General features: G+C 44.4%; 2 protein-coding genes across 9 annotated transcripts in view; one reads left to right on the forward strand and one right to left on the reverse strand.

Annotated features, from left to right (window-relative positions):
* LOC119454627 (keratin-associated protein 21-1-like) overlaps positions 1-25,644 on the reverse strand; it is a 569,870-nt gene that overhangs the window by 54,497 nt on the left and 489,729 nt on the right. The gene's annotated exons all lie outside the window — the stretch shown is intronic.
* LOC119452672 (uncharacterized) lies at positions 1,209-3,200 on the forward strand. Its single transcript, XM_037714652.2, has one exon. The coding sequence runs from the start codon at positions 1,264-1,266 to the stop codon at positions 2,851-2,853; it is 1,590 nt and encodes a 529-aa protein (XP_037570580.2). The 5' UTR covers positions 1,209-1,263; the 3' UTR covers positions 2,854-3,200.

Below are 25,644 nucleotides of genomic sequence, written 5' to 3' on the forward strand. Positions count from 1 at the left end.
AACAAAGCATCTAATACTCACTTTCAGTTCAACTACTTTACCCGAGACTCTTGAAACCGGCTACGTAAAACTTCATGTTCGACCATACATTCCGAACCCGCGACGTTGCTTCAAATGTCAAAGATTTGGTCACGCATCCCAGAGCTGCCGAGGGCAACTTATGTGCGCAAAGTGTGGCACAACCGGTCACTCTTCTGACGATTGCAATAATGACGAGGTACATTGTGCTAACTGCGATGGCAGTCACCCTGCATACTCCAGAGCTTGTCCAGCCTGGAAGAAAGAAAAAGAAATAATTACTGTAAAAGTGAAGGAGAACATAACATTCCGTGAAGCACGACAACGCATCTCCTCGTTATTCTTGCTCAAAACGTCTTTTGCCGAAGTGGTGCAACGGGGGGCGGCACCACAACGGCATCTGGCGGCAGCCCGGACCACGCCTAGCGTGCCGAGGCCAACGCCACCCGCCCCTAAGGTGGGAGCAGCCAACGCTGCCCTGCCATCTCTCAAATTGTCCACACCAGTGGCCTCTACAAGCTCCGGCAGCAGCCAGGGCACCGCAGAGGCCCCAGGGGTCCTGTCGACCTCCGGTCCGGTGGGGACGAAGACTTCGTCGCTCGAGATGAAGTCTACGCGACGCACACATCGCTCTCTGGAGCGGGTGTCCAGTGCCTCGCAAGAGGCTATGGACACCAGTCCAAGCCAAACGGCGCTAGTAGCGTCGATGGAGCGGCGAGGTTCCCTTGACCGCTCCAAAAAAGACAAAACACCAATTACAGGGCCTAACAAAGGCTCTGTAAAGTAAGTCACTCTCGTCCCTTTAGAGCCACACAGCACATTCTTTTTTTTTCAACATGGACAACATCATACAGTGGAATATTAGAGGACTATTAAGAAACCTAGATGACGTCCAAGAAATTCTCTGTAAGTTTAATCCTAAAGTGCTGTGTGTGCAAGAAACGCATTTAAATTCCAAACACACCAACTTCCTCCGACAATACTTGACTTTCAGGAAAGACCGCGAGGATGCTGTCGCATCATCTGGCGGTGTAGCCATTATTGCTGATAGGAGTGTAGCGTGTCAGCATTTGAAGCTCCAAACGGCCCTTGAGGCAGTGGCCGTTCGAGCCGTTCTTTTAAATAAACTCATAACCATCTGCTCATTGTATATACCACCACATTATCAGCTTCATAGACGCGACCTAGAATGGTGGGCTCGGCGGCTGTGCACAGACGCAGACCGCTAATCCATTCACTCTTGTCATGCAGGTGTTTCAGCGCGCACTCGTGCGCCTGTTGCTTCCATCCTTAGTGACGGCTTCCCTGGCAGTCCCGCTGCAATATCGTGCCTGGTCAGATGAACATGACAGGATTGCCTGTCACCCATCCCTGATGCGCACCTCTGGATTTGCACCGCCCTTCAGACCCCTGGATTTCGTCGGGAGCAGCAGATCTGCGTTTTCGACGACACCGCTACCGAAGACGGTAGTGCTCGATGCAGCGTGGACAAACCTGTCGCCATCAACATCAACTCTCCGGTCAACTATAAGAGAGCAGTCAATACCGGTGGCGCCTTGTGGGCTCGGCGGCTGTGCACAGACGCAGACCGCTAATCCATTCACTCTTGTCATGCAGGTGTTTCAGCGCGCACTCGTGCGCCTGTTGCTTCCATCCTTAGTGACGGCTTCCCTGGCAGTCCCGCTGCAATATCGTGCCTGGTCAGATGAACATGACAGGATTGCCTGTCACCCATCCCTGATGCGCACCTCTGGATTTGCACCGCCCTTCAGACCCCTGGATTTCGTCGGGAGCAGCAGATCTGCGTTTTCGACGACACCGCTACCGAAGACGGTAGTGCTCGATGCAGCGTGGACAAACCTGTCGCCATCAACATCAACTCTCCGGTCAACTATAAGAGAGCAGTCAATACCGGTGGCGCCTTGTGGGCTCGGCGGCTGTGCACAGACGCAGACCGCTAATCCATTCACTCTTGTCATGCAGGTTAGTAAAGCTTACAGTCTTTTTTCTAAGAAGTCTAGCAATCGTTTCCTGCTTCAGCTGCCGAGCCCGCACTGCTGCCTTCTTGTCGCTCTTGAGTGTTCTGATGTAATTCGTGCTTTGTTGATGATGTCGGGTGATGTCGAAAGCAACCCGGGCCCGGACTCCGATGCTTTACTAGCTGAATTGAAGAACTTGTCTGCTGGACAGTCGCAATTAATCAGTCAGGTTCAAGACCTGAAAACTCATCTAGTGTCGACGGACAAAGCTATTGCTGATCTGGGCAGGCGCATGACTGATCTAGAGGGGCATTATCAAAATCTTGTCTCCCTACGCTCTGACTTCGAAACCGTGAAAACGTGTACCGCTCAAGTGGCCACCGTGGTACACAGGCTTGAAACGCGTATTGATGACGCCGAGAACCAGTCACGACGCAATAATCTTATTTTTTATGGCCTCCCTGAATCAACTGGATCAGAGACGTTTGCCCAGACCGAGCAACTTATCATCAAGCACTGCCAGGATCATTTGAATATTTGTATCGAGCCGAAAGAAATTGAGCGCGCACATCGTCTCGGTCATCGCACAGATACTAACCGCCACCGTCCTATCATAGCGAAATTCACCTTCCATAAAACAAAAGAATTGGTTCTTTCTAACGGCCGCAAGTTCAAAGGAACCAGCTTCAGCGTTGGAGAGGATTTCTCTCGTTCCGTACAAAACGCTCGCCGGCATCTCGTTACTTTCGCTAAAAGCAAATCATTACCTTTCTCTCTGCGATTCAAAACACTGCATATGGGCCATAAGCGCTACGTCTACGACGAGCAAACACAATCTGTCAAAGAAATAATATAGCAATTTCCCCGTCGTAAAAATGTCCGTTGCACTGTTAAGCCCAAATCTAACATATCATTGTCTGTAATCTTTACGAACGCACGCAGTTTCCTTCCAAAACGTGACGCTTTTTCCAACCTTGTTTTATCATCCAACAGTAATATAATGGTGATAACCGAAACGTGGCTAACGGAAGATATAACAGATACAGAAGTACTAGCCGACCTACCGGAATTTCATGTCTATCGAAAGGATCGCAAAGGCATGCGGGGGGGCGGTGTACTGATTGCTGTGCACCAGCAGTTATCGTGCTCCGTAGCCAAAAACATCACTTCTGATCTTGAAGTATTGTGGCTAATTATTCACGCTTCCCCCCATACAATCATTCTAGGTGTTTGCTACAGGCCTCCAAATAATATTTCAGATTTCACATTTAAACTTAATAACAGTTTGAGTGACCTTAGTAATCAACACCCACAAGCAGAAGTCCTCCTGTTTGGTGATTTTAATTTTCCCCAAATAGACTGGAGCAATGACGTCCCCATAACTATGGGCAGTGAGCCTGCCAGAGATTTTGTGGATTTCTGCCTTAATTTCAATTTAACTCAACTTGTATCAGAACCTACACGCGTTGCACTAAGCACTTCTAGCATCTTAGATCTCATCCTAACCAGCAATCCGGAAAGCTTATCATCAATAGCATATCTACCTGAAGTCAGCGACCATAAAGTAATTCACGCCACATTTTCGTTTCAACCCGTAAGACGTGATTTAGTCAGCAAAACAATCCGCCTGTACAATAAAGGTAATTATGATGCCATTAATAGTGATCTGAGCGCATTTCTTCCTATGTTCGTGAGTTTATGTTCTACGCACTCTACAAATGAAAACTGGGTAATATTTAAAAACAAGCTAGGTGATCTCGTTGACAAGTTTATACCGAGAATAACGTTCCGCGGAAACCGTAACAAGCCATGGTTCACTAAAACTCTTAAGCGACTTGAAAACAAAAAGAAACGTCTCTTCCGCTCAGCCAAACTAAACGGACACCCCTCTGCTTGGGGGAAATATTTTGTGGCCGAAGACGCTTATCTGAGGGCTATACGGAATGCTAAATTCTCCTTTTTCCACGATGAACTGCCTAAAATGCTTACAAACAGCCCTCGACAATTTTGGCAAATAATAAACCCTCAGGAGGCGCGCATGATCAGCGTGTTAAATGCACATGGTGAAGTAGTCAGCGACAGCGAGTGTGCCGACATTTTTAACGCCGCCTTTTTCTCTGTATTTACTAACGAGACTTCAACTCCAGATCTTCCTACATCTACTGACATATCTGCGTGTATGCCACCAATTATATTCTCGGCAGAAGGAATCACCTCGATCATTGATAACGTCAAGCTTTCATCGTCAGCAGGTGTAGATGATATCAATTCCAAACTCTTAAAAAATATTAAATATGTATCTGCTGCGTACCTAACTTTGTTGTTTTCGCAGTCACTCTCTACAGGCATCTTACCATCCGACTGGAAAGTGGGCAAGGTCGTTCCAGTCTTCAAGTCGGGCAATAGAGAAACCCCATTAAATTATCGTCCGATATCATTAACTAGTGTCCCCTGCAAAATCATGGAACACGTCATATACTCGCATATCATGAACTTCTTAGACTCAATCTGTTTTTTTCACCCTTGTCAGCACGGATTTCGAAAAGGCTACTCTTGCGAAACGCAGTTGGCAATTTTCCTTCACGACCTGCATGTTAACCTTGACAGTAACCTTCAGACTGATGCCATATTCCTAGATTTTGCAAAAGCATTTGATACAGTTCCTCATAAACGTTTGCTGCTAAAATTATCTCAGTTAAATTTACACCCCGACGTACTAAAGTGGATAGAAGCATTCCTGACTAACCGCTCTCAGTTTGTTTTCGTTAATAACCATTCTTCTAGCAGACTCCGCGTAACATCAGGCGTCCCGCAGGGATCCGTCTTAGGACCGCTTCTTTTTCTAATTTACATTAATGATCTACCAACACAGGTATCATGTAACATTCGTATGTTTGCAGATGATTGTGTAATCTACCGCAGAGTTACTAACACATTTGACCACACATTAATCCAGAACGATCTCAATAATGTACAAGAATGGTGTAATCGCTGGCTAATGAACCTAAATCCTAACAAATGTAAACTCGTGTCTTTCACTCGCTGCCGTAACCCCCTCACATTTACCTATTCCATTGCTGATGTTCCAATAGAATCAGTCCAATCATTCAAATATCTTGGTGTCACTCTATCTTGTGATCTGTCCTGGCGCTTGCACACTACTAACATCATCTCATCAGCCAATAGATCACTGGGATTTCTTAGGCGACATTTACGTCATACCCCACAACAAGTAAAAGCGTTGGCCTATAAATCATTTGTAAGATCGAAACTTGAGTATGCATCTCCCATCTGGAACCCGCATCAGAATTATATCATAAATGCACTCGAAGCTGTACAAAATCGTGCTACTAGGTTTATTCATTCTTCATATTCGTACGATATCAGCATTTCATCGATGAAAGCGGAATCTGGCTTGGAAGCTCTTTCTTTCCGTCGACAGGTTGCCACCCTCTCTCTCTTCCGTTCATTTTTTTACAGCTCCCTAAATCACCCACCGTACATCACGCCACCTTCATACATATCTCATCGCACCGGTCATCCGCTTCAAGTTGCACGCGCACGTGCCCGGACCACCACTTTTCAAGCATCATTTTTTATTCGAGCATCAAGGGACTGGAACGGCCTTCCACACGCCATCGCAGCCATCACAAGCCCATCTGCCTTTACCGAAGCTGTTATCACATATCTCAAAACGAACGCCTGTATTTAATGTTTATTATTTTTTTTAACCACCCCTTATGTAATACCCCTCCAATGGGGTCTTTAAGGTATTAAAGTGAAGTGAAGTGAAGTGAAGTGAAGTTAATAGATGAGCTCCCAGAGCCCTATCTGATTCTTGGTGATTTTAATGCACACAGTAGTTTGTGGGGCGATTCACGCTGTGATGCGCGAGGTCGCGTTATTGAACAGCTCCTTTTTTCCTCTGGAGCATGTCTCTTGAATACGAAGGAGCCTACGTATTTTAACCTGGCTAACAAGTCATACTCTGCCATAGATCTTAGCATTTTATCGCCGACGCTTTTACCGTATTTTAAATGGAATGTGCTTAATAACCCGTATGGCAGTGACCACTTCCCGATAATCCTGAGTACGCCGAAACAAGATCAGCTTCCCCCGCAGGTCCCTCGGTGGAAGGTTGACTCAGCCGATTGGGAACGGTACCGAACTCTTACTCACATGACGTGGGCTGAGATGTCCGGTCTAACCATGGATGATGCTGTTAAATATTTTACAGCTTTCATACTTCACGCTGCCTGTAAATGTATTACTCAAACAAGCGCCATGGGCTCCAAGCGGCGTGTTCCCTGGTGGAACGATGCATGTAGGCAAGCACGGAGGAACCAGAACAAAGCGTGGGCGCTGCTTCGCGCTTCTCCAACAGCAGAAAACCTGCAAAACTTTAAGCTTGTCAAATCGCAGGCAAGGAGAACGCGCCGACAAGCAAGACGAGAGAGTTGGGCAAAGTTTATATCAAGCATCAACTCGTACACAGACGAAAGGAAAGTATGGAATAGAGTGAAGAAAGTTAACGGGCAACAAACAAGCCTTTAGTAAACAGCCACGGAGAAAGCCTGGAAGATCAAGCAAACTTTCTTGGTGCTCATTTTGAACACATATCGAGCTCCTCACACTACTCCGAAACCTTCCTAAATTACAAAACGCGAATAGAACAACAAAAGCTAGAAAGAAAATGTACAGGAAGTGAGGCGTACAACAAACCATTCTGCATAGCAGAACTGCAGGCAGCACTGAACTGTTGTAATACATCCGCCCCAGGTTCAGACCGCATAATATATGATATGTTGAAACAACTACCATCCGAAACACAAAAAACCCTCCTTTCCCTTTACAACGTTATATGGTTTTCCGGCGAGATCCCCTCTGTTTGGAAGGAGGCTATCATAATTCCAATTCTGAAGCACGGAAAGGATCCCTCCTCTGTATCAAGTTACAGACCTACAGCATTAACAAGCTGCCTCTGCAAAGTATTTGAAAAAATGATTAACTGTCGCTTACTACACTTCCTCGAATCAAACAAATTGCTCGACCCATACCAGTGCGGATTTCGGGAGGGCCGATCCACCAGTGACCACCTCATACGTATCGAGGCACGTATCCGTGAAGCTTTTGTTCATAAGCAGTTTTTCTTATCTGTATTCCTTGACATGGAGAAAGCCTATGATACTACGTGGCGGTTTGGGATATTGAGAGACCTCTCACACTTAGGTATACGCGGTAATATGTTCAATGTCATCGAAAGTTATCTGTCTAACCGCGCATTCCGTGTTCGATTGGGCAATGTGTTGTCACGGAAATTTCTACAGGAAACTGGAGTGCCGCAGGGCGGGGTGCTCAACTGCACGCTCTTTATAGTAAAAATGAGTTCTCTTCGCGTCTGCATACCACGTAACATCTTCTATTCAACATATGTTGACGATGTGCAGATCGGTTTTCAATCAAGTTCTCTCGCAATCTGTGAGCGACAAGTCCAGCTTGGTCTCAACAAGGTCTCCAAATGGGCTGATGAGAACGGGTTCAGACTGAACCCACAAAAAAGCACCTGTGTAGTTTTCTCTAGAAAGAGAGGCCTGCACCCTGATCCTGAAATTGTGTTACATGGTGAGCGTCTGCCTGTAAACAGGGAACATAAATTTTTAGGCATAATTTTGGACGAAAAATTAACCTTTGTAGAGCACATAAAGTATTTAAAAAACAAATGTCTGAAAACAATGAATATATTAAAGGTGCTGTCACGCACAACCTGGGGTAGTGATAGAAAATGTCTTATGAACTTGTATAAAAGCCTCATACGCACACGACTAGATTATGGAGCCATAGTGTACCAGTCGGCTACTGCAACTGCTCTGAAGATGCTGGACCCTGTCCACCACTTAGGCATTCGTCTGTCCACAGGCGCCTTTAGAACAAGCCCAGTAGAAAGCCTTTACGTTGAATCGGATGAGTGGTCACTTCATCTGCAGAGAACATATTCGTCTTTTATGTATTTTCTAAGAGTGAACGCAAACAGTGAGCAGCCCGCATATTCCACTATAAATGATTTGTCCAGTTCTCAACTTTTTCGCAACCGGCCCAGAGTGGCACAGCCTTTCTCACTGCGCGTTAGAGACATAGCTGAAGAAACAGGGGTCCCACTGTCTGAATACCACCTAATGCCCCCTGCTATACGGCCCCCGCCGTGGCAGTGGCAACTTATACACTGCGACACATCTTTTGTAGCTATTACAAAGCGTGCACCTGTCGCGCATATCCGAATGTACTTCCTCGAACTACAGCACAAATACTCCTATCCTGAATTTTTTACAGATGCTTCGAAGTGTAATTCCGGCGTGTCTTACGCAGCGGTCGGTCCGTCCTTTTCGGATGCCGGTGTTCTGCACTCTAACACAAGTATTTTCACAGCAGAGGCCCACGCGATATTGGCCGCCGTTAAACACATTAAAGAATCTAATATCCCAAAGGCAGTTATATACACAGACTCTTTGAGCGTCGTAAACGCTTTAAAAACTGTCAAAAATATAAAAACCCTGTAATTCTATCCCTTTACTCTGTACTGTGCACCGCTTATGCGTCCAAGCAACATATCGTGGTATGCTGGGTGCCGGGGCACCGAGAGATAGAAGGTAACGTGTTGGCTGACCAGCTAGCCACATCCGTCCACGCGAACGTTTCCAACTCTTCTACGACTGTCCCTGTAATGGACCTCAAGCCCACCCTAAAGAAAAAGCTGAGGGCTTATTGGCAGCGGTTGTGGGATAGAGCAACAGAAAATAAACTGCATGTTATCAAGCCGTATCTTGGCAACTGGCCGCCGGTATCAAAGAACCGCCGCACAGAAGTAACACTTTGCAGACTTAGGATAGGACACACATACAGTACACACGCTTACCTCTTGTCCGGTGGTGATTCACCCACGTGTGATAAATGTGGTGAGCCACTTACCGTGCTTCACATCCTGCTGCAATGCACTGAATTGAACGCTAATCGGAAAAAGCATTTTCCATTACCACACCGGCAGCAAATTCCACTTCATCCTCTAATGATCTTAGGTATAGAACCTCTGTTTAAATATCAATCATTGTTGGAATTCTTAAAAGATGTACACAGTTTTCATGTTATAGCCCCAGGCAATCCGTAGCACGGCCTCTTAACAGAGGTTTCTGCTGCGGTAGCTGCGTTAAAGAAAGCACCTGCCTCACAGCTTTTGGGCTCAAAGGCCTTAAGGAGGCATACGTGCTATTTTCATTCTCTTGCATTTTAGCCTCATGATCACTTGTCATTCGTACTGTACCCATAGACCACCCCACATATCACTATCATATTTTTATACTATATATCGTTTTACGCTACTACGATAGCGATTGATTTTAGGCCACTTTACAGCCATGTTACATCCTATCATCGCAACTAATCAATCAGCGCTTAACACAACATTATCAGTCATGGCGCTCTTTGGCCATACCTGGCCCTTGCGCCACAAAAAACCACATATCATCATCATCATCATCTGTGTCTGACTTCGCTAACATCGCCGATGAGCAGTACCGGGACCTATCGCTGCGAGCACTCATCGAGCGTCTGCGCTCTACACCTACCGACGCCTCCGTTCGCCGATATGTCCTCCACGGCGGCATTCTGTACCGAAGGAACTTCGTCCCTGATGGATCTGATCTTCTTGTCGTGCCAAAACATCTGCGACGAACTGTGCTCTTTGAGATGCATGACGCACCCACTGCAGGCCATCTTGGGGTAACCCGCACGTACGACCGCGTCCGGCGCCGCTTCTATTGGCCTGGTCTCGCTCGCTCCGTCCGACGCTATGTTGCTGCCTGTGATCCCTGCCAGCGTCGGAAAACACCTCAGGTGCTACCTGCTGGTCATCTCCAGCCGATCACCGTCCCTGTGGAACCGTTCTTTCGTGTTGGATTAGACCTCCTCGGCCCCTTTCCCACGTCATCTTCGGGGAACAAATGGGTAGCCGTCGCAACTGATTACGCCACCCGATACGCTATCACGCGGGCTCTCCCTACCAGTTGCGCCACTGACGTCGCGGACTTTCTCTTGCGTGACATTATCTTGGTTCATGGCGCCCCGCGACAGCTGCTTACTGACCGTGGTCGCAACTTCCTGTCGAAAGTTATCGCCGACATTGTGCGTTCCTGCTCCACTCAACACAAGCTGACTACCTCATACCATCCTCAAACGAATGGCCTGACGGAGCGGTTAAACCGTACCCTTACCGATATGCTGTCGAAGTACGTTTCCAAGGACCACCACGACTGGGACATTGCCCTTCCTTACGTCACATTTGCGTACAATTCTTCCCGGCACGACACCGCCGGATTTTCTCCATTTTATTTACTGTACGGTCGCGAACCGACCTTGCCCCTTGATACGGCACTTCCTCCTGCTGCGATCTCAACAAGCGAGTATGCGCGCGACGCCATCGCCCTCGCCGACCATGCACGCCAGCTTGCCCGTGCTCGACTGACGGCCTCGCAAACCACTCAGCAGCGTCAGTACAACGCCCGCCACCGTGACGTGCAGTTTTCGCCTGGTGCGCTCGTGCTCCTGTGGTCGCCCTCTCGTCACATCGGGCTTTCAGAGAAGCTCCTTTCGCGATACACTGGGCCCTACCGCGTGCTGCGCCAGGTGACGCCTGTGACGTATGAAATTGAACCTGTGAGTTCGACCTCGCCGTCTACTCTGGCATCTAGTGATGTCGTGCACGTCAGTAGGCTCAAGGCCTACTACAGTGCTTCAGAGTCCGGCCTTTAATCGCTCCGGGACGGCGCTTTTGCCGCCGGGGGTAGTGCTACGGAACAGTATTTGCCTTGACGAAGAGGCGAGCAGTGTGAAGACGACGACGAAGATTAGAGGCTACTGCGGGCTGTGGCTTCTTGGCCAAGTGCGGCGCATTTCTTTGTAAATATACTTGTATATAGCTTTTCGTCTGCGTCTTCCTACGTAACATATTAAGGCCTTATATGTCTCATTTTGAGGTCACCTTGAAAAAGTGGAGCCAAAAACTGAACAAACAATCCGTAAGAAGGTATGTACAAACAATCGATAACTAATTAAGATCATTACAAACCCTTTAACATCATATTGTCACGGAGCCAAGGACGATGCAGGGTTCTTTCGGTAAACAAGGTTTATTGGAGCGAACTTGTGCTCCGCTGAAACTCGAAGAAAAAATATCAGCGCATATTCACGAAGTGAATGATGATGAGTGGGCGAAGCACCAGGGGATCATTCGGGTAACCGTGAATCACCCGTATATATATATATATATATATATATATATATATATATATATATATATAGGGTGTCCCAGTTATCATGCGTTAACGTGAAGCAAACCTAGTGCATATTGTTTACACATCTTGTAACTGCAGCGCGCACGCGAAATAACTGAGGCATTCCATATCAAAAAGCGTGCTGATATGTGCGTAAGTGAACCTTCTATAACCCTAACTAACAAAGAATTTGCCTTTTTGAGCACCACCTGATGGTAAGATAAGTAAAAGTTCTGTGTTAACATTTTTTCTTATTGTTTGATTATTTTTTTATTATTTTCTTCCGCATGCTCTTGCACATGCTCACTTTAGTCAGACTGGGTTTATATATATATGTGTGTAATTTCCTTCCAAAATAAACTGAGTTGCGAGTCAGCGCTTGTCTGTCACTTTCACTTTTTGTCCTCGTTTCTCGTGTGCGCGCTGCAGTTACAAGATGAATAGATACCAACTCGCCCAACTTTCAGTACTATTGTTTACAGTAGAATGGAGTGGCCGCCGGTAATTTGGTCGTTGTTGAGATTTAATTAGCTAAATGTAATTAATTAACTCCAGAAGTACTGCCCCGATTATCAAAGTGTCAATGAGAAAATTGTAGAGCAACATGAAAAACTCCCGGTACAGCTTACTGTTGCACAATGCGTGCCACATAAATGCGTTTTTCCGAGTGTGAAAGGACCCCGCGAATACACGCAGTATTACCGCGCGAATGGTCGTTCGAGGCACTTTGCGTGTATTCGCGGGCTTATTTCACGCTCGGAAAAACACTTTTATGCAGCACGTATTGAGCAACAGAAAGCTGTATCGGTAGTTTTTCATGATGCTCTACAATTTTCTCATTGTCACTTTGATATGTAGGGCAGTACTTCTCGAGTTAGATAATTATTTAGAATTAGCGAATTAAATCTCACCAACGAAAAAATCACTGGCGCCTACTCCACTGCACTGGAAACAATACGCACTAGGTTTGCTTTGCGTAAAGCCGTTCCTCTTTGTTTAAATCGTGCTGCGTGATATCTGGGACACCGTATATATATATATATATATATATATATATATATATATATATATATATATATATTGTAGTGAAGAGGAATACCCGGTGCTGCAGCCACATCGCCAGTCGTCCGGGAGGCGCGAGCTCGAGATTGCCTGAGCTGTTCTGGCTGAGACACGCTGCGTGCTGTTCTCTTGTCCTGTATCCGTATTAGAATATATATATATATATATATATATATATATATATAATTTTATTTTTATTTAGAAAATACTGTCAATCCCGTCAGGGATTATTGCAGGTAGGGCACAAGGTCAATCAATAAACTTAATGCAGTCATAGTAGTAATGTAGAACAATACAAAATACAAACACATCATCTCAGTATAACAAACATAATAAGTAGCAACATCAAACTCAGAAGCATAAAGAGGGTGTAATATGTATATCTATACAGTCCAGCAGTATTTGACAAAGGCGTTGCAAAGAAGGTTAGCAATTCATTAGTAATAACAGTGAAGAAGGTGCGCAACAGGTAAATTTCATAACTGAGAATCTAGTAAGTAATTTTCAAGAAGTGAGAAGAAATGTGTAATTCGCAAGCTATTGGTGATATTGGAAGGTAAACCATTCCAGTGCCTTATGGTTAGCGGAAAAAAAGAGTATGTAAAACAGTCAGTTTTAAAACGATATTCGTGTAGGGTGTACGAATGCTTAAGTCGTGTTATTCTAGTGTTTGCGATGGTAAGGTACTTGGAGCTGCTAACATTTACCTTGTTATGAATTATCTGGTGCAGTAATTTCAACCGAGCGTGTGTGGCTCGGTTTTGGATTGTGAGTATTCCGGCAGTTTTTAGCAGAACACTTGGAGAATCTAATTGCTTTTCTTTGTACTCCCTCTAGCATGTTAATTAATTGGTTAGTTGACGGAAACCAAGCTGAGATAGTGTATTCTAAGGTTGATCTGGCAAGTGCATTATAAGCTAGTAATTTAGTTTCTCGTGGGACTTGACGTAGACGCCGCTTAAGAAAGAAAAGTCGGCTTAGGGCCGTTGAAGTAATATGATTAACATGGGAGATCCATCTAAGGTCAGACGTTAGTGTAACACCGAGATACTTGTGCTGTGTGACTACTATTAAGGGGGCATCGTTTTTGGTGTAAGGGAGCTCCTTTACATGGTGCTTTCTTGTTATTCTTAAAAGAACTGATTTTTTTAGCATTAAGTGTCAGTTGCCACTTTGCACACCACGCATAGACTGATTTTAGAGCATTGTTTAGGATTACGTGGTCATCTGGTGAAGTAATTTCTTTATAAAATGCACAGTCGTCAGCAAAGAGTCTTATGTCGACGTGAATTTCAGAGGGCAAGTCGTTAATATAAACTAGAAGTAGTGCAAGTGCTAGTACGGGGCACACCAGAAATAACCTGAGTTAGTTTAGAACTTGTATGGTTAATCTGTACAAATTGGGTCCGGTTAGTTAAGTAGTCCTTTATCCCATCGTTAATGGGACCCTTTCCGAAAGTGTGCTCAAATTTTAACATTAGTTTCTGATGTGAAACGCGATCGAATGCTTTTGAAAAATCGAGGAAGGTAAGGTCTGTTTGGTTTTGGTTGTCTGTGCCTCTGGAGACATCATGTATTAATTCGACTATTTGAGTGACTGTGGATGAACCCTGACGAAAACCATGCTGAACCGGAGTTAACATGCGGTTTTGATCGAGGTAAGCGTTTATGTGTTTAAGGATGATGTGCTCAAGTAGTTTACACACGGTACTTGTGAGAGAGATTGGCCGAAAGTTAGAGGGCTCATTTTTATTTCCTGACTTGTGTACGGGGATAATTTTAGCGGTCTTCCAGTCATTTGGTAGAGTGCATGTGGATAAAGACTTCTCATAGATTAGGGTTAAATATTAAGAATAATATAAATACTCAGCGTACCTTTAAGAAAAGCATTTGGAATTTGGTCTGATCCTGGGCTTTTCTTATTCTCTAATTTTAGTAATATGTTTAGCACGTCGGTCAGTGTTACAATCAGAGGTCCCAGAAATATGTTAGAAAGATTCAAGGTGTGGCAGGTTATCATCGTCCACTGCAAAAATTGATTGAAAGTAATCATTTAAGTTGTTAGCTCTCACTTCATTTTCTTCTGGTGTAACTTCGGGGCTAGGGTTAGACCTGGGCAAAAGGTAGTTCCAGAATTTACGAGGAGAGGACTTCGACAAGTTACCGAGGGTGTTTTGGAAATATTTGTATTTAGCTTCCTTTATTTTAGCTTTCATATAGTGTTTATGGCTAAAGTTACCTTTAGTACCAGCCGTGGTTGCTCAGTGGCTATGGTGTTGGGCTGCTGAGCGCGAAGTCGCGGGATCAAATCCCGGCAACGGCGGCCGCATTTCGATGGGGGCGAAATGCGAAAACACCCGTGTACTTAGATTTAGGTGCACGTTAAAGAACCCCAGGTGGTCCAAATTTCCGGAGTCCCCACTACGGCGTGCCTCGTAATCAGATCGTGGTTTTGGCGCGTAAAACCCCATACTTTAATTTTTAGAGTTACCTTTTGTTTGAAGTTTGCCTGAGCATTACATTTTCAATGTCTGCCTTAGCCTTTTGACCCTTCGTTTCGCGTGGATGATGTCACGTGTAATCCAAGGATTGCATTCGATTCTTTTCTTTGTCCGTGTGGGTACATAGCTGTGAATGCAGTAAAAAGTTATAGATTTAAACTTTTGCCAGAGAACTTCTACGTCACTAGTGGGAACGCTGTCTAGTTGTTCGAAAGCGCTTAGTTCGTGTAACAGATGGTCTACTATACTGTTATCGTAAGCTCTGTCGAAATCTGAAAAAGTAGCGATTAGTTTTTGCGGTAAACTAGTGTCTTGAATAAGGAGAAAGCGTAAGCTTATTTTATGGTCCGACATGCCATCGATCAGTGCTGATTTTGCTTTATCCGCCGAAAAGTGGTCACTCCAAAATATCAAGTCAAGGATGTTGGAACTGCTTTCTTGGACACGTGTAGGTTCTTTTATAATTTGACAGAGGTTAAATGCGAGCATCATGTCAATAAGCATATCGGAGCATGCGCCTCTGCTTTCCACAGTGTACCAGTTTATATCGGGTAAGTTGAAGTCGCCAACTAAGATTAGCCTAGCTCCAAAAACGTGTCTGAGCATATATGCCTACAATAGAGTGTTTTAGCTGAGCGCTTGCTGTCCGCTCCGCTCAGACCGGCATATGCTAGCAAATGCCACACAACCGCATAGCGGGAACGCTAGTGCGCTTGCGCACAACGCTCATGCCGTCAGCGGAACGAAGATCGCATCCCTCGCTCCGCCACAAAGCCGACTGAGCGGAGCGTGACATCGTGTCTGCTTGGCCTCTTCGTCATTTTGCAGCCAAGTTGATAGCGCGTCGCTCACGTCTCGGCAAGACGCGCTTACAAATGCGAAATCTACGCAGTTCCCTGCAGCATCTCAGAGCGTGAAATCTGAGCGGAGCGGAGCGTAAGCGGCGCTCTGCTAAAACTGTCTAATGACTGCATAACCTCCATTTCGGAAGAAGCGCTTCGATAGACGCAGCCAACAACAATTTGGTGAGGGCTGAAAAGTAGTCTGCAGAAAATCGCTTCCACGCCCTCGATGCTCGGGAGAATCGTAAAGGGAACTTTCTTGTTTATAAGAAGCGCTACGCCACTGCCTCTAGATATTCTGTCTTTACGTATGATAGCATAGTTTGGTGGCGTTATTTCGAAATCTTTAACATCAGTTGTCAGCCACGTTTCAGTCACTGCCACGAAATCAGGTTCGACACTTTGGCAGCAGCAGCGGATCTGTGCACAGCCTACTAAACCACTGTCTACTGTCTTTCAGCTCATGTCGTCGATGCATTGCCTCGTGTCACGGGAGGACGGTGGTCAGCGCGGGAGTCACTGGTGACTCGCCTGTAAAACGTCGACGCACCGCCCTGTATAATATCAGGGCAGGACTGTGATCATCCCGGTGGCGTTTTTTTCGTGCTGACCCGTTGTGAGCGCCACCTGGATTACTATTTGGCTCGGGGCAACGCCGGGTGTACTGAACCACACTTTGGCAGCAGCAGCGGATCTGCGCACAGCCTACTAAACCACTGTCTACTGTCTTTCAGGTCAGTGCTGTTACGGTTTCTTTCTTTGCTCGGCGTGTTTGTTGCTTTCTGCTGCTGCTGACAAGGTGTTTGATCATGTCGCCTAAAGTCCCTATATAAGAAAAGTACCGCCATCTACTCTTTCCTCCGCCCCCTCCTCTCCTAAAGCGCTTGCTTTTTTCTTTACTTTTTGCTTGCGAAAGCCAAGTCGACGGTGGCGCACCTAGAAAGTCTACGTTGAAGCTTTCAGGCCGGGCGCGCGCCGCCGCCGCTGGCGGCGACTGCGGCTGCGCAGAGGATTTTCAACATGGCTCTGAGGCGGAAAAAAATAACATATAAAGATTAACAACATATAACATATAAAGAGATAACATATAAAGCGCGCGCTATCATCGTCCAATCGGAGATACAGGAGAGAGAGAAGCGGCGTTGATCAAAGGATGGCGGCACTTTTCTCATATAGGGACTTTAATGTCGCCAGCCGAAATGGAAAAACATTTCAAAGAGCTGAAACAAGAATTTTGTGATATGCGCACTGCCCTCGAGAGAGAGCTGCGCAACTAAATACGTGACGTGAAATCAAGTCTTGACTTTTTTAATAAGAAGTTGGAAGAAATGTCGGTCCAGTGCTCGCAGCTTGGAAAAGAAAATGGTGAGCTAAAGGCTCAGAATGACGATCTCAAAACTGAATGCGATCAACTGAAGAAGCTGGTTCTAAACAATGAACGTAGAACTACGGCGCAGTATTCATGAAATCGAAATATTGAGGTGAAAAACGTTCCTGTTGTGGAAGGTGAACAGTTGACCAAGGTCATTCAGAAAATTGGTGAAGCTGTCGGCGAGTCCGTGAGGGAAGATGACATTGACAGTTGCCATCGAGTGACTACAAAAGATGGCTCTTGCCCAGATATTGTTGTACAATTCAACAGCCGGTCAAAGCGTGACGCAGTATTAGAGAAGGCGAAGAAGACGCGTTTAACGACAGCCAATATTGGGTGCCCAGGAAAGACTTTCCTCTATGTAAATGAGCACCTATGCCCGCAGTTAAAAAAGCTACTTGGACAAACTGTTGCACGCAGAAAGGAAGTCGATTTGCCTGGTCGAAGGGCGGCAAAACATTTGCGCGAAAGAATCAGAAGTAGCGAGAGCTTCAGATAATAAGCGTTCTAGAAAAGATCGTATAAACTCGTTTCTTGAGTTTCATGTAAAAAAAATCAGAATGGCTGCACATTTTCTAACGCCATACGAGTTGAGTATATCGCTGTCCGGAAATGAACGCCACATGTCCTTCCTTGATGTCAATCAGCCAGAAACAAGGAAGACGAGATAACGATACTGCTCGAATCGTTTGAATTCTCTTTTGACGTCGTCATGGTTACCGAAACCTGGTATCGCCTGGAGTCTGAAGTTCTTCGTATACCTAGTTATGCTACGCATTTCTTGAATCGGGGTGATAAGATGGGTGGCGGGGTTATGCTTTTAGTAAAGGATCTGTTTCAGTGTGAAATAGTTTAGCATTTTTCTATGATTACAGACGATTACGAGTTGTTGATGGTGAAATATAGTTCCGAAATTTTTTCTGTAATATACCGGCCTCCTAAATGTGATGTGTCTACCTTCCTTATGTTTTTGGACACTAACCTGTCGTGGGCCAATGAAAATGATTACCACCTTACTATCGGTGGAGATCTAAATATTGACATGCTAACTTTCAGCCCCCAGTGTTTTGAACTTCCAGATATCTTGGAATCTAACGTCTTTACAAATGTTATAAAGGAGCCTACTCGATTCCATGCTCAATCCTGTAGACTTATTGACGACATTATAAAATATAACATAAATGCGCCTATTTGTGCTGGTGTCCTTAAAACACATATTACCTGTATACGTAATTTTAAGCCAAAAGACATTTCAATTGAAGGATGCAAAGCCACCACCTCCAAAATTCCGGTACATATGCCCAAGCACTATTGATATGTTCACTGCATGTATATCCAGGATAAATGGGACGCCGCTTTCCGTGAAACAGGTGCAGGCACAGCGTATAATGTCTTTATTGAAACTTTCCTATAAGCCTATAACAAGTGCTTTGCAGTCAAAACAAAAAAGCGGTCACGCAAGGCAAGGAAACCTTGGATTACTTCAGAGTGCCTTAAAGCTATAAAATTAAAAAAATTGCACTTTATGAGTACTTTTTAAAATCTAGGGGCAAGGAAGACTTTGAGACATTTAGAAAACACAGAAATATTACAAGTTCGCTCTTAAGAAAAAGCAAACTTGATTATTTCAGTAACCTCTTTGACCCTGAAAAAAAAAACATCTGAAGGCGTCTGGAAAAAGTTAAATATGTTGCTTAATCCAAGCTCCGGCAGCAACACATACCCGATTAAACTTACCGTGGACAACCAGATCCTCACTGGGTACGACCTTTCCGAAGCCTTTAATAAATTCTTTACCTCCATTGGAGAGAGCTCACATGACAATAATTTCGCCCGGTACATGGGCACGCAAATAAGAGAAAGTGCATTTCTGTTTCCGGTAACTACAGAGGAGGTTACGGCTCACTTCATGTCCCTAAAGAACAGCAGGTGTTGTGACGCTGATGGCCTGGAAATTCGGCCAATTAAACATGTTATTCATAGTGTATCCTCTGTCTTAGAATATATCAATAATTTATTGTTTTCATTAGGCACTTTTCCTAGGCGTCTTCAGATAGCCAAAGTTTTAGTTATTTTCAAGGTTGGAGACAAAAATAACATCAAATTATAGACCCATTACTATTCTGCCAGTTTTTCTAAAGTAATTGAAAAACTAATACATGAACGGATAGTTTCATTCTTAACCATCATCATCATCATCAGCCTATATTTATGTCCACTGCAGGACGAAGGCCTCTCCCTGCGATCTCCAATTACCCCTGTCTTGCGCTAGCGTATTCCAACTTGCGCCTGCAAATTTCCTAACCTCATCATCCCACCTGACTTTCTGCCGTCCTCGACTGCGCTTCCCTTCTCTTGGTATCCATTCTGTAACCCTAATGGTCCACCGGTTATCCATCCTACGCATCACATGGCCTGCCCAGCTCCATTTCTTCCGCTTAATGTCAACTAGAATATCGTCTACCCCCGTTTGTTCTCTGATCCACACCGCTCTCTTCCTGTCTCTTAACGTTACTCCTAAGATTTTTCGTTCCATTGCTCTTTGTGCGGTCCTTAACTTGTTCTCGAGCTTCTTTGTTAACCTCCAAGTTTCTGCCCCGTATGTTAGCACCGGTAGAATGCAATGATTGTACACTTTTCTTTTCAACGACAGTGGTAGGCTCCCAGTCAGGATTTGGCAATGCCTGCCGTATGCACTCCAACCCAATTTTATTCTTCTGTATATTTCTTTCTCATGATCAGGGTCCCCTGTGAGTAATTGACCTAGATAAACATATTCCTTTACAGATTCTAGAGGCTGACTGGCGATCCTGAATTCTTGTTCCCTTGCCAGGCTATTGAACATTATCTTTGTCTTCTGCATATTCATCTTCAACCCAATTCTTGCACTTTCTCGATGAAGGTCCTCAATCATCTGTTGTAATTCCTCTCCATTGTTGCTCAATAGGACAATGTCATCTGCAAACCGAAGGTTGCTGAGATATTCGCCATCGATCCTCACTCCAAATCGTTCCCATTCTAAGAGCTTGAATACTTCTTCTAAGCATGCAGTGAATAGCATTGGAGAGATTGTGTCTCCTTGCCTGACCCCTTTCTTGATAGGTATCTTTCTACTTTTCTTGTGGAGAACCAAGGTAGCTGTGGAATCCTTGTAGATATTTGCCAAGATATTCACGTATGCCTCCTCCACTCCTTGATTACGCAATGCCTCTATGACTGCTGATATCTCTACTGAATCGAATGCCTTTTCATAATCTATGAAAGCCATATAGAGAGGTTGATTGTACTCCGCAGATTTCTCGATTACCTGATTGATGGCATGGATATGGTCCATCGTAGAATATCCCTTCCTGAAGCCAGCCTGTTCTCTTGGTTGACTGAAGTCAAGTGTTGTCCTGATTCTATTGGAAATTATCTTGGTGAACATTTTATACAATACTGAAAGTAAGCTAATGGGTCTGTAATTCTTCAATTCTTTAACGTCTCCCTTCTTATGGATAAGTATAATGTTGGCGTTCTTCCAGCTCTCTGGTACACTTGAAGTTGTGAGGCATTGCGTATAAAGGACCGCAAGCTTTTCAAGCATGATATCTCCTCCATCTTTGATTAAATCTACTGTTATTCCATCTTCTCCAGGCGCTTTTCCCCTGGTCATGTCTTTCAAGGCCCTTCTAACTTCATCGCTAGTTATAGAAGGAGCTTCTGTATCCGGTTCATCACTATTTCGAATGGAAGAAGCTTGGCTGTTTTGGCTACTGTACAGGTCAGTATAGAATTCTTCTGCTGCTTTCACTATGTCATCGAAATTGCTGATGATATTACCATGCTTATCTTTCAGTGCATACATCTTGCCTTGTCCTATGCCTAGTTTTCTTCTTACTGATTTCATGCTGCGTCCATATTTTACGGCTTCCTCAATTTTTCCCACGTTATAATTTCGAATATCCCTTACTTTCTTCTTGTTGATCAGTTTTGACAGTTCAGCGAATTCTATCTGATCTCTAGAGTTGGACACTTTCATGTTTTGTCGTTTCTTTATTAGGTCCTTTGTTTCTTGGGAGAGCTTCCCTACAGGTTGCTTTGGTGCCTTACCTCCCACTTCAATTGCTGCTTCTGAGATCAGCCTAGTTACGGTTTCATTCATTAGCTCTATGTTATCTTCATCTTCCTGTTCTAAAGCTGCATATTTGTTTGCGAGCACCAGCCTGAATTGGTCTGCTTTTACCCTTACTGCCTCTAGGTTGGCCTGTTTCCTCTTGACTAATTTCACTCTCTCTCTCTTCAAATTGAGAGAAATCCTAGACCTCACTAACCTATGGTCACTGCACTTAACCTTCCCTAACACTGCTACATCCTGCACTATGCTTGGATCGGCAGAGAGTATGAAATCTATTTCATTCCTTGTTTCTCCATTCTTAACCAAGCACCACATTATAACGCCTTCCCAGTTTGGTTTCACAAAGCAGGATTCGACCGAAACTGCTCCACTAACGCAAAAAGAAATCATACTAGATGCATTGGAAAAGGAAACATATACACTTGGAATTTTCGTTGACTTTTCAAAAGTCTTCGATAGAATTAATCACATTACACTAATTCAAAAACTACACCACTGTGGTTTCCTGGGTAACTTCTTAAATGTCATAAAATCATATTTGAAATACCGACAGCAAAAAGTTGAAAAAGTGGCTACTCGTCTAATTTTAAAGAGTTATCAAATGGCCTTCCGCAAGGTAGTATTCTGGGTCCGCTACTTTTCAATATTTATGTAAATGATTTGGTGAACATAGATAATAGTACAACGTTCATTATTTATGGTGATGATACAAGCTTGTTTTTTAGGAACTGCGATTTGCATAAACTTGTGCACAAAGCAAACGATGTCTTGAAATCACTCAACACATGGATTATAAGGAATTCTTTAATTATAAACACTTCTAAAACAAAATCAGTACTCTTTCGTCCTAAAAATAAGCCCGTAAACTGCGATTTGACACTAACAATTGGCCTGGAAAGAATTAAAATTGAACCTATAGTGATAAACCTGGGAGTAATTTTTCACGAAAATATGTTATGGAACAATCACGCTGAGCTTGTTCACTCTAAAATTTCTTGTGTCATCGGTGTCCTATCACGTGTGCGCTTTCTCTTGCCGCAACGGATCAAACTTCTACTATATAATTCTCTATTCTTATCTACACTAACTTATTGCTATCTTGTATGGGGCACTACAACGGAAAAGAACTTAGGCAGAATATATAGACTACAGAAAAAAGGTGTACGCATAACTACAGGTGCGCCACGCGATGCACACTCTAAACCCTTATTTGAAGCCCTTAACTTACTACCATTGCCTGACATTTACAATTCGAATTTACTTAAGAGATATCGCACTTGCAAAAAAAATCATGATTCTTTTCTCATTGACTTAGCGCATTTAACGCCATGCACCTGCCCGTATAGCACGCGAGCCTCTGATGATTGGAAAATCCCTTACACACGTACCAGCTATGGTCGCCAAATGATGAAATATTTACTGCCACAAACACTAAACAGATTTTCCACAAAAAATTAATCATACCATTCTTTTTCTACAAACATTTTTTGTGCGTTTCAGAACAACAGCGATATAATACTCAGAGACTTTTACCACTGTATTATAAGTACTTATGATTTCTTGTTGCTGTTTGCTATGTGTTAAATGGTGTGAAAGCCCTTGCCAAGCCTTGACGGCTTTTTGCTTTCACCCCACAGCATCACTGTTGTGACTGTTGTACTGTATCACCTGGTGTTGAAATAAACTGAATTGATTTGATTTTATGCATATATATATATATATATATATATATATATATATATATATATATATATACTGTACATGTGTACAGTATATACAGCGCTTATATCGCCCTTGTGCACCGCAGCACATTCCTAACGGTCTCCAGGCAAACCAGAGCTACGGACAACCAGGGAAAAGGCTCGGCCCTACGGTGCTTCGCCCCTAATATAAGCGGCAAAGGAGCAGCCAACAAAGCGACGTGCACAGGCGATCGGCGGGTTCCTCATAGAGAAAGAAAAAAAAGTTGAGTGGACACTCCCATAGACCCCGGCGGCCCAATCGACTCTAGCGCACCTGGTGGTTTGTGAGAGCAACTGGCCTGCGCTTCCCGTTTCGGTTTCACTGGCGCGAATTTTGGATTACTGTGCGCAACCGACGTTTGGCTATGGCGAAAGTTAATGATTTCAGACCACTTTTCTCCGCCCAAATAGCAATCCTATTGTTTGTCGTTTTGATTTAGTGATTCCCTATTTGTTTTAGCTCAAAACTGTGCGTGCGAATTGAGGTCATGACGTAATCTTTATTTCGACTAAGTTATAATAGCAAGATATGCAGGTAATCATAATTCACTACGGCTTTATTCATCGCGCTTTTCTTTTGGAACAAGCGGTCAATCTATATATCAATCAAAGAGACAGAGTACCCGCAATGTTTTTATTCCAAGGCAAGGTAGAGGCTGAGCATATAAAAAGCACAAAATGAGAAGAACATCGCACAGAAATGCAAAGTAGACAACAAATGCATCTAGACTTACAAATAAATTCTAACAAATAGAGTGACAACACAGACAACGCACACATCGCTAGAGTTGGCAGTAGCCGACAAGCTGGTGAAGAATGACGCACTGGGCAAGTGGGTAAGGATCTATATGGATCTATGGCAAAAACTCAGCGCACAAAGTTGATAAAGAAGGAAGAAGTGACGTATACACAGCAATAAAGTCCCGAGTCACGACTCGGGTTAACAGAAGTAATGCACAGAAAAGAAAAAGCGTACAGAAACCACACGACACAATATATCAGAAAACAAAAATACAGTGTGTTGGCTGTTCTTAAGAGCAACTTGCCCAAAATGAGAAACAAAAGCGAACTTGATGCTTCAACGTTGCCTGTTCGTCCTCTGAAAGGTAGGGCAGCTTGCCCACAATGTGAAAGACAGGCTTTATGCTACAACACTTGCAGACCTGTTGCCTCTTCTTATGTGTCGCTCTCATCAAAAACTTAGAGCCCAAGTTACTTGCGTCTGGGCGTTGCTGTGACGCTTCCAAGTTGAAATAGATGGTAGTCATCACTTATCCAATGGGTGGCGTGGAGTAGAGGTAGAACACCCGACTTCAAATCTGAAGGTCGTAAGTTCGAATCCTGCTCCATTCCACTACATTTTCAGGCATGGAGTGGTGCCTGACACCGGCAAAGAAAAAAAAAGCACATATTGCCGAGAGCTAGTGGGGCTATACTAGTTCAGGTGCAACCAAACTAGGCAGGCCCACTAAGCTTCATCAAAGTCACTCCCTCACCAGAACAGGAATTGGCCTCCCTGGTGCAGTATTCGGCCACTACCTCCCTGATGACTCCGACAATTAACCCATGGCCCTCAGTTCCCAGTGGCTGCGGAGCACCTGACCAAGGCGGCGGTCAGACCTGCTACGCGGCAGAGGGTGCTAAGAATCTCTGGGTCAAGGCAGGCCGCCAATGGAAACTGAACCTGGCAACGTTCAACACGCGCACCCTCTCGAGTGAGGCTAGCTTAGCAGGACTATTTGAAGAATTATCAGGCATTTCCTGGGATATTATTGGCCTTAGTGAGGTTAGAAGAACTGGTGAGGCTTACACAGTACTGACTAACGGCCACGTCCTCTGCTACAGAGGTCTTCCAGATAAGAAAGAATCCGGGGTAGGATTTCTAGTGCATAGCAACGTAGCGGGCAACATTGATGAATTCTACAGCATTAATGAAAGGGTAGCAGTCGTCGTAATGAAGCTGAATAGGAGGTACAAAATGAAGGTAGTGCAAGCCTATGCCCCAACCTCTAGTCACGATGATGAAGAAATAGAACAGTTTTATGAAGATGTTGAACTAGCAATGAGAAAGGTGCAAACTCAGTATACTTTAGTCATGGGCGACTTCAATGCAAAAGTGGGGAAAAAGCAGGTTGGTGAGCAAGCCATTGGCAACTACGGCATCGATTCTAGGAATGCAAGAGGAGAGATGTTAGTAGAATTCGCGGAAAGGAATAGGCTCCGAATAATGAATACCTTCTTCAGGAAGCGCAGCAACAGGAAGTGGACCTGGAAAAGCCCTAATGGAGAAACAAGGAATGAAATAGATTTCATACTCTCTGCCGATCCAAGCATAGTGCAGGATGTAGAAGTGTTAGGTAAGGTTAAGTGCAGTGACCATAGGTTAGTGAGGTCTAGGATTTCTCTCAATTTGAAGAGAGAGAGAGTGAAATTAGTCAAGAGGAAACAGGCCAACCTAGAGGCAGTCAGGGTAAAAGCAGACCAATTCAGGCTGGTGCTCGCAAACAAATATGCAGCTTTAGAACAGGAAGATGAAGATAACATAGAGCTAATGAATGAAACCGTAACTAGGCTGATCTCAGAAGCAGCAATTGAAGTGGGAGGTAAGGCACCAAAGATACCTGTAGGGAAGCTCTCCCAAGAAACAAAGGACCTAATAAAGAAACGGCAAAACATGAAAGTGTCCAACTC

The sequence above is a fragment of the Dermacentor silvarum genome, chromosome 5 (assembly GCF_013339745.2).
Source record: "Dermacentor silvarum isolate Dsil-2018 chromosome 5, BIME_Dsil_1.4, whole genome shotgun sequence".
NCBI classification, from domain to species: domain Eukaryota; kingdom Metazoa; phylum Arthropoda; class Arachnida; order Ixodida; family Ixodidae; genus Dermacentor; species Dermacentor silvarum.

Excerpts from the sequence above, each read along its gene's own strand:
- LOC119452672 (XM_037714652.2), top strand. The coding sequence starts at position 1,264 with ATGCAGGTGTTTCAGCGCGCACTCGTGCGCCTGTTGCTTCCATCCTTA.